The sequence below is a fragment of the Mustela erminea genome, chromosome 1 (genome assembly GCF_009829155.1).
Source record: "Mustela erminea isolate mMusErm1 chromosome 1, mMusErm1.Pri, whole genome shotgun sequence".
Lineage (NCBI taxonomy): Eukaryota > Metazoa > Chordata > Mammalia > Carnivora > Mustelidae > Mustela > Mustela erminea.
In genome coordinates this window covers 95,631,855-95,641,583 of record NC_045614.1, presented here as the reverse complement: position 1 = coordinate 95,641,583, position 9,729 = coordinate 95,631,855, and the positions used below count along the sequence as shown (strand labels likewise).

General features: G+C 52.8%; 1 protein-coding gene across 2 annotated transcripts in view; it reads right to left on the bottom strand.

The window, feature by feature from the left end:
• Window positions 1–1,544: 1,544 nt before the first annotated feature.
• The window catches only part of MRAS (muscle RAS oncogene homolog), a 61,790-nt gene continuing 53,605 nt past the window's right edge, over window positions 1,545–9,729 (bottom strand). For both annotated transcript variants that reach the window (XM_032334228.1, XM_032334221.1), the window contains exons 5-6: window positions 6,160–6,239; window positions 1,545–4,867 (exon numbers count right to left, since the gene is read on the bottom strand). In XM_032334228.1, coding sequence (XP_032190119.1) covers window positions 4,768–4,867; window positions 6,160–6,239 — 180 coding nt within the window. In that variant the 3' untranslated portion in view covers window positions 1,545–4,767. The remainder of the gene's footprint in view (window positions 4,868–6,159; window positions 6,240–9,729) is intronic.

Here is a 9,729-nt window from a genome sequence, read left to right as displayed (position 1 = left end):
GAAGAAGGGTGGCGGTGGTGGAACGATGGGTGAAAGTCTGTTTAGAGAAGTCTAAAGAGAAAGGATGAGAGTGATTCATGAACTGAGTATAGATTACCCTTTTAAGATGGCTTCCTGCAAAAGACAGCAGAGAAGCCAGTGGTATCTGGCAGAGGCGGTGCTTCAAAGGAAAGTTTTGTTCTTGTTTGTCTGAAGATGGGAAAGATCCAAGAAAGGGAAGAACAGATGATGGATAAGAGAGGGGGTGAAGAGCTAGAGGGAAGTCCTGGATGTTCTCGTACGCATGAGAAGCAAGAGAAGGGACTGGCTTCAGCCGGGAGCATGGATGGTCTGCCTATAGCAGCCAGGAAGGCAGAGTGTGTGGGTGCCCATGCTAGAGGTGTGGGTGGAGATGGAGGAGGGGGGCTGTGGAAATTCTGTTCAGCTGCCTTCAACTTTCTCAGTGAAGGAGGGAGCATCAGCTTCAAGGGAGGGAGGCTTGTCATAGGAGGAGAAGGCCATGCAGAGATAGAGAAGATAGAGATTTGAAGATGCTGGCCTTGAAGACTGGAGGGAAATGGCCCCAAGCCATGCAATGCCAGAAGTTCTAGAAGCAGGAAGAAGCAAGGAATGGGTTCCTCCCGAGCCTCCAGAGGGAGCACACACCTGCCCACACTCTGACTTCAGTCTACTGAGTTTGGACTTCCGGCCTCTAGAACTGTGAGAGAATAAACTTCTCTGTTAAGCAGTGGCTTAAGTTTGTGGTACTTTGTTACAATAGCCACAGGAAGCTAATTCAGGACTAAAGGAGAACGTATGACCAGAAGACCGCCTGCTCTGCTCACTACCATGGACCTAGCATCCCACCCAATACCTAATCAATACATGCAGAATGAATGTGCGGGAGGCCAGGCCCAGCAGCCACCATACCACTGCGCCTACCCTAGGCTGCTCCAAACCCAGAGAGGGCGAGGAGCCCCCACGTCTACACACTTTACCCATTGCTCCCCAAAGATAGTACACAGGAGGGATATGGTCGGTTGGTCTCTAGTCCCTGGATAAAGAAGCCAGAGAGACTCAACTTGGCCAAGTACCCACCAGCTTCAATTAACAGGGAAATGAAACCACACTGCACAAAAGACTGTGATCTTGTGGATGGGGGCAGGGGGCAATTTCTTTCCACGGAAAGCAACAGTGTCAGATAGCCCAGTGTCCTCTACAAAGAGCGCCACTTCTGAGATCCATACCACCACTTAGCCTCAGTCCTCAGGCTGTTTAGGAAGTACACACTATTATCCTGTCCTTGGGCAGCACTGCAGGAGACCGAAGCAGGGAAGTTGCTCAAAGGCACGGAAAGCTTGGTGGCAGAACTTGAATCCAGGGCTTCAGACATCAGGAGGCTATGTGCTCACTTGCCCTCATCCTCTGGCTCCAGGTAGGAAGGAGACACTTCTCATGGTCCCCAGCACTCTCCTCCCTACTTTAGTTTGCTCTGGGCCAGACATGGACAACTTACGTTCTCAGCAACACTTTGGGAGTATCTGAATAAGAGGAAATAAGCCAAGTGTTCTTCTTTTCTTTATTAATGAGTTGAGATACACAAAGACTTAATAAAAAGTTACATAAAAGGCTCAAGCATCATTGAGACCCTCAGGCATCACTCCCATTTCACAGCGATGGCCATCTGTTAATACTGGGTAGCAGAGGCTGGGCGCTCACGGGCGCTCAACAATTCAAGTATCTTTCATTCTATGTAAACCCAACATGGAATTTCTAACCCAATGGGCTGCTAATGGAGGGAACCTGTCTGTGGCTCCAGATTACTGTCACATGTGGCCTTTGGGTCAGAGCTGCCATGTGTTAGTGGGTCATGTCTCCTGGCGAGGTGAGATTGGCCACACTAGGCCACGAGGCATTCTCCACAGCAAACAACACAAGGTGGGGTCAAAGTCCTAAGAGAGACCATCCAAGGGACCCCTCTGTGGCCAAGTATAGGAGAAGTCAGTGGCCAGAGCCCCAGGCTGGAGGGGTGGGGAAGATGGCTAAGATTACCTGTTGGATAGAAAAGTAGCCCTCTAATTGGGGGTGTCAAAATTTTAGGAGAAAAATTGAGAGCACACAGTGGCAAAGGCATGGGGTGAGGGGGTTTCAAGAAGGGCATGTTCTAGGGGATGTGAAGGTAGCACTATTGAGGTGGTCTGCAAAACCAGTGGAAATACCAAAAGGTCACCAAAGACCTAAGTCCCATTGGACTCCCCAGTCATGGAGTGGCGTGGCCAACTGGTGTTCCAAATGACCCTCTCACAGGACCACGGAGAAGCTACTGTACTGGGGATGCCCCAGGGTACACTCCATTCTGGCCTATCTGGAAGCCCCCACTCCTCCAAGGGCCCACAGTTCCCTTAAACACAAAGAACTGTCTTCGAAAAGTGTTATTTTTCTGTCTCATCTCTGGGGAACACGAGGTCACAGAACATAATGCCTAACCTTGACTCCGCAGCAGCAGGCCTTCCCTTCACCAGTTTGTTCCTCAAGCACTGTGGAGCTGACCTTCAGGCTGACTGCAGGACAGGTGTCCTGGAAGATGAGGCGGGGGTGGGCAGAAGCACGGCCCCTGTTGGGGGAGGGACCAGTAGCATATGAACTCATGTGTCTGGTTACCTTCATGGCTAGGGGCTTCATTCTAGGGCGGCTGATCTTCCAACAGGACTCCCCACTCAGGGTTACCAAGGAGCTGCAGTCTCTGCACAGGGCAGGGGGCAGGGACCTGCTGGCGATGGTCCATGCCCAGAAGAAGCTTTCCAGCGGCGGCTGCTGTCCTGTGTGCATGGCTTCCCTTCCCACCCACCACTCCTCCGTTGCAGAGCATCTCCCTCAGTACTTCGTTCCGCCTGTCTTGCTGCCGTGTCCTCCTCTCCTTTGCACATGGGTCTGTTGCGGACTCAGCTCAGAGGAGCAGAAGGGTTGGAAAGAACCTTGGCCTGTGTTTAAAATGCCCATTAGCATTATAGGATCTTGGGACACTCTGAAGTGCCTAATCTGGAATGTTGTTATCTTTCCGTTCAGGGTCGGGGAGGGGGGCGGGGGGTGAGAAGACCATTGAGACAAATAAAGGAGTTCGAATTTCCAATTAACTGAGGTCCCAATGATTTCATTCAATGCTCTTTGGCTGGGCCCCCTGGTGCTGGTGATCTTGCTGAGTTAGGAACGCAGCATGCTTTCAAAACCAGAAATGATGCAAGGTGTCTCCATGTCCAGGGAGGTGCTCACCTTCTCAGGGCTTTTCTCTCCAAAGAGCAGCCAGGCCACCTGCTAGGGATGCTCTAGTTTGCCTCGTGACCTGATTTGTAAATGAAAAATGGGGTCATGAGGCAAGCTACCTCATATTCTGATCTTCTGTCAGGGATGGGGAGCTTTGTGGTCGCTGCTGCCCCTCCACCCTCTGACTGGGAAAATCCAGTCTGGATCACGGCGGCAGCACCTGAGAGGGAAGTGGCATTGTCAGGAAGTTGGGGGAGTGTCCCCTTATAGAAGCAGGTGTATGGGGTCATGTCATCACCCCACCCTTTCTTTCTCCTTTAATTATGTTACAGTGAAGATCCAAGAGGTGAAGAAAAGTGTGTGCCAGAAAGGCAAGTGAATCCTAAGTTTGCAAATGCTTAGCGGGGTTTGCTTATTTACTGGGCTTTAAGAAGTGGTTGTCAGTGGAGTCAAGGGAAAATGGCTTCTTGTCTTGGTTGTGTTCTAGTAACAACAGTGTTAGATCGTTTTTGGTTAAGATTCAGCATGAACTAGAGCTTTCTGGATGGCGTTCACATTAGCTTACTGGGACATGCTGAGACATACGTGCCCACGTCCATGTGTTTGTGTCCAAGAGGCATGAGGCAGCACAGGTAGTGGGAGAGCAGGAAGAGACAGATCCAGGAGGGCTCTCAGGGCACAGAACTCAATCCACACAGTCTGGAAAGCCAAAAGACGCTTCTGCATGGCCAATCAGCTAACTTAACTTATACACGTCCAGGATCATGAAAACCCCTCCAAAAAAGGACATGCTCATGCCAGCCTCTCTGCTAAGCAAAATAAAATTTCATTTCCTAATACCTGCACCCTTAGGCACAGCAAAACCCTCTGGGTGACCGCACCTCTCTTCTGTGCTTGGAGGCTGGGAGTGGGATGTTCCTCTGAGGCCTTGGGCCACTGTCCCCACTCACCTCCATGCTCTCAGTCCCTCCCCTTGCATGTTGAGCTGAGTTTTGGCACTCCGGGAAAACTCAGTCACAAACAACATTATTCCAGACGTGTTCTCAGAGAGGCCTGCTGAAGACCAGAAACTCCGCCCATCTGTGGGCACAAACCCCTTTAATAAAATAATAATCACTAAAATAATTTAAAAAACTACAAAAGCCCCCCAAGCTCGGACACTGGGCTGGGGGCAGCGGGGTAGGGGTGGATCATGGCTTGTTCAGTACTCTGTCCGTGGACACACTTCCACATCACACCAATACTGTGTACTTCAAAGGAACAACACAGCCACCAAGAGACAGGGAGGAACCAGGTTGAATCAACGCACGGGGCTTGGAGGCTGCTTCCCTGTCTCTTGTGAGACTCAGGAAAGCCTGTGCCCTTCGGGCAAAGCCAGAGCCGAGCTCCTCCCTGCCCTTTCTCCCTTCCTGTGCCAGGTCCTCGGGCCAAGGGTCGTGGTTAGAAATGGTTTTCAGTGCGGTTAGGCAGTGGAAGGCCCCAGAGGCCGGCCAGGTCACGGTCACCGCGGCCAGGGCCTCAGGCCCGTCACAATATCACACACTGCAGTTTGTGGGTGCCAGTGGCCCGATCTCCCCGCCATTTGGTTTTCTTCTTCTTCTTCTGACTCTTTTCCGGAATCTGTTGCCTTTTGAGACAGTGAAAAGCAGAAAAACAGTCAGAACAGGCTTTGCTTCTCTCGGCCCCTCTCCTCCTGGGCCCCAGGGGTGCAGGCAGCAGGCCTGTTCTGGACGCTGGGGGAGGGCCTGGCCTGGACGGTGTCTCTGGGGCACAGAAAGTGGGAAGGCAGGGAGGGCAGGGCAAAGCCTGTGGCCCCACGGGTGAGAATTCCTCACGTCACGTTGTGGCTGCAGTTACTTAAATCTTCAGCTATGTTATGTGTTATTCAGTACTGGCCTCTATTTTTATGTCTCATATTTTAAATAAAATGATAAGTTTGTTGAGTCCAAAAGCTTTTTGCATGTTTTCTGTTAGCTATTCCTGTGTATAAAACCTGCCCCAGAACTACAGGTCCATAACCAAGATACACCAGTTCCCTGCAGGACCACGTGTCCCAGCTGGAGGCAAGATGCCTACAAGAAAATCTTTCCATGAGTGCAAGCGTGAAGTGAGGGCTGTGCTAGCACAGCGCACCCAGGGGAATGGGGAGGAAAGGGCTGTGTGTGTGTGTGTATGTATCCTGGGGGCACCGGAAAGCCACAGGGGAAATACGCTCTGTCAGAGTCATGCCCCTGAGTCCACAGCTAACCGACAGCCATGGGGCTCACCACACACAGCTTCACGCTAAATGCCGGATATTTGAGGACCGCAGGTTGGGCTGTTCCGCATGTCCCAAACCTTGGAGTGAGGGAGCAGCCAGGAGGCTGTGGCAGCCCTCTAAGCACGAGGTGGTTAGAGCTGGGACCCTGACTGTAAAGAAATGCATGCAAGACTGCTGGTGAGGGTTTCTGGCCACCCCTGGAGCCCGGCAGAGTGTGCAGTCTGGAAGCAGAGGCATGTGCAATACAGTGGTGATGGCTCCGGTGCACTGTCACATGGCGCTCCGACCTCCAGCCAGGGGAGAGGACAGGGATTTACTTCTACGCTGTTGACAGGTGTTGTGTTGGGAGAACACCGAAGGCAGGCGGAGGGAGCCCGAGCTGCAGAGCCGAGGGGAGGCTGGAGAGGAAGCTAAGCTGGTACCCCAGGCAGGAAGGCACCCTTATGCTCCCCTTCACCCAGAGGTAGGAGATGTGAGGGGGTATGTGTGAAGGAAGGTGGGAAGGGTGAGGAAAAGAAATGGATGGAGGGATAAGAAATCCCAAGCAGGCCCAGAACCGCATGGCCTGGGCCTTGGAAGAAGCAGTCATGTCCCTCCAGCCCTTCCAGTGCCCATCTTGCTGCAGAGAGCCTGCTTCTGGGGATGCGTGCAGCACTCACCTAATTACCCTGACCAGGTCATGGAAGGCTTTGTCCACGTTGAGAGGTGGGTCCTTGGCACTGGTTTCTATGTATGGAATCTGGAAGGCAACGCTCAACTTGGTAAAAGTAGCACTGAGATCCACAAAGCCCTGTTCCCTAAAACTGCAAATTCTCAGAGGTCCCGAGGGACCCCCTGCTCTCAGAGACCCCCACAGAACCCCAGTGCCAACAACCTTAAGCCTCTGGTGGCGTCTTATTCCTTAAGGGTGGAAAATGTTATTGACAGCTTCTTAAATTCCCTCTTATTCTCTCGTCAGAGAGATCTTTAATAGCCCTCTAAAAATAGAAAAAAAGAGATCTTTTTATATGCTTGAAGACTAAAGACTGTTTCATTTATCAAACCAAAATAGGGTCTGATGCTATTCTTTTATCATTCTGAGGCCTGTTTCTCCACCGTGACGGGACTTCTGCCTCTTCCTGGACCCTCCAGAGGGGACTCTGGCAGGAGAGGCTGAGGCGAGGCTGGGCCACAGGCAGGACACTGTGCCTCAGTAACCCCTAGCTGCTCTGTGCCTCCTCATCCCTAACAGGCTTGCTGGGCTCAGCTCTTAATTGGTCTGTGTCTACGAGTCCAGGAGCTCAGCCATGTGTACAGAGAGCTTGTGTCTGCACATTTGGTACTGTGGAATGATCACCTCACTGAAAGGTGGCAGCTCACAGGCAGATGTGGCTGAGAGGCCCCGCAGGACAGGTGTTGAGGGCCGTGTCACCCCAAGTCTCAGGCCAGCACGGGGCGGAGAACAAAGATTGCATGAGGTCAGGATGCCGTCCTGTGCACACCCCTTCTCCTGTATCATGGACCCCACACAGGCAGGAAGGCTTTGTGCCCACTCCCCCTCGAGTGGAGAGAGTGTGGGGTTTGTGCAAAATATACAGGTTCCCCAGGCCAGAGAGGGGAGGACGACTGTGGTCAGGGTGAAGAACTCGAGGGTATTTCATAACTTTTTCCTGGGTACAAAATTAAGGCATTTCATTATAACACTTTCAAAAAAGAAAAGCCCAGTGAAGAAAATAAAAATATTCAGTGGTTCAAATGCATGGGCAGTGGGGGTGGGGTGACAAGGCGAGCTGTTATTCTAGAGGAGGATGTTATAAACGACTGCCCAGAACACATCCTAAAGTACCTTCACACATTACCGTGGCTTCAAGCGGAGGTCTCATGGCTGGCCTGGATGCAAGGGGCAGAGCCTGCGAAGCATGGCTCAGACTCTTAAAATAGTCATCCAATCAATCTCTGAGCCTCTGATGACACTGCAAGGAAACTGTCCTCCACTGTTGGCTGTTTGACAGAAAGGAATCTGGGCCCTTTACCTGCCAGGTCTCAACATCCCTGAGCTCAGTTAATCCCCACCTCCACCCTTGGGGGTAAGCATGTATCTCCACTGTGTGGCGGGGGACACTGAGAGCTCAGACTGGAGACGTACTTGCCCAAAACCACACTGCAGCTGACAAGGAATCAAGGTTTGAAGCAGGTGCATGTCACACTTCCTGCCTGGCCACCCACGGACTGCTTGGGATGCTGGGGGAAGCTTCAGGGCCCCTCCCAGTCATGGTGGGGGGCATCCCTGCTGGGCCCTAGGAGCCAGAGTCCCATGAGGCCGGGCAACATGCTTCCTGTTGCACACACAGGGAGGAGGCAGGAAGGTGCCTGTAGCTGGGGCTGGGACCCACCTGGAGCCCCTTCTTGGGCTGGGATCCTGTCAGGACAGCAGGTGCAGGGTTCCAGAGGACTCAGACCACCGCTGCCGGCCGTCTCACATACCACTCAGAAGTATAGGAGTAGTAGTGTCCTCCGGAGCCCGGGGCACCTTCTACCTTCTTTCTGGGGGTCCTGCCTCTACCACTGAAGAAATGCTGGCGTGCGTTATCTGTGTTCTTAGAATTCTAGGGTTTCAGTAGCAAGGAGAGTTGAATTAAAAGGAACGCTGCACTAAATGGTAGCATGGTCTGACTCCACCACAGGGCTAGGAAAGGCCACCTTCTGGCACCAGGTGGGGTGCCTGCCTTGGCAGCGAAAGAGGAACTTGCCTTATGAATAGCATGTTGTGATAGTAGCTCAGAGTTGCTCGGTCAAATGATGAACGAGGCAGTGGCATTTGCTGCGGGAGCCCCAGGCTGCAGGGCAGGAGGGCAGCCTCTGCTCTGAACCCCGCACCCCGTGGCTTGGGAGGGTGCGCATGTGTCTGAGAGAGGCCTGAGGGAGTCTGAGCCTGGGGAACAGAGCCCCTCAGCCTGTTTCTACTCAGAAGCCAGCGGGGAGTCTCTAGCTCTCCTCTGGGGGCTGTGGGGCAGCCCGGTCCATTCCCTCCTCCTTGAGGCAAGTTTTCACTTGGCACCCATGATGCCCCACTCTGGCCCTCATGTGTCACCCACAGCTCAAGCCCTTTTGTGGCTCCCTCCTCACCTCTCTGCATCACTAGGTGAAGTGTCGCAGCCAGTTCTGGGACCCCTGCCTTATGTACACTGGCTTCCTTGGCGTGTATGGCTTCAAAGGCCATCGACATGCTGCTGATGGCCAATACTCCCCCAGGTGCCGTATCTGGCTGCCATCTTGGCATTTCCATCTGATTATCTGCTCAGCCCCTCAAACTCTACGGATCTGCAGCCAAGCTCCTGTCTCGCACATACCTCCTCCTATCATCTCTCCTGCCTGGTTACCGACACTCTGGTCTCCTGAAAGTTGCTCACACCCAAACCACAGAGTCACCTGCCATTCCCTCTTCCTCTCTCATTCCACATCCAATCTGTGCACATGTCCTATTGGCTTTCTTAGAAACACGTCCAGAATCCAACCACCTCCTTGCCACCTTCACCGGCACCCCCCTGGGCCAGGCTGTTACCGAGCAGACCCTAGCTGGTTTCCCTGCTCCCACAACTGGCCTCTAAGGGCCCATCTCAGCATGGCCACAAGCGAGAAGCTGTGCAGCCACGAGCCAAGACCTCATCGTCACTCCTCACTCAAAGCCCTGCAGTGCTTTCCCCTCTCCCTCTGAGGAGAAGCCTATAAAGCCTTGAAGCCCTTCTCTGAACTGGCCTCCTACAGCCCACCCCTCCCACTCCTGCTCGGGCTGGCCTCCTCGCCCATCAAGCCTCAATCTCCCACCTGAGGGCCTTTGCACTGATTACTCCCTCAGCTGGAACCTTCTTTCCCCAGCGATCAGCCTGGCTTCCTCAGCTCCTGTAAGTCCTTGCTGAAATGCACCCTCCCTCACAAGGCTTTCCCTGACTGCCCTGTTTGGAAAAGCATCTTCCTCCACCTCACATTCCTGCCCCCTTTCCCTGATTTCCTGTTTTCCACAGTACACATTACACTGTAATTTGCTTTTTTATTATCTGTCTCCTGTCACTAGAAGTAAGTACCATAAAGCCAGGGGTTTTATATCCCAGGGCCTAGGATAGTTCTGTGAACACGTGAATGAAGCAGAAGGCAGAGACAAACAAGTGATTTGCACTGAGTGCCCTTGCTCTACTCACAGAGCTGGACCCACCAGGCAAAGGGAAGGGGCAACCTTGCATCAGAGCTCCCAG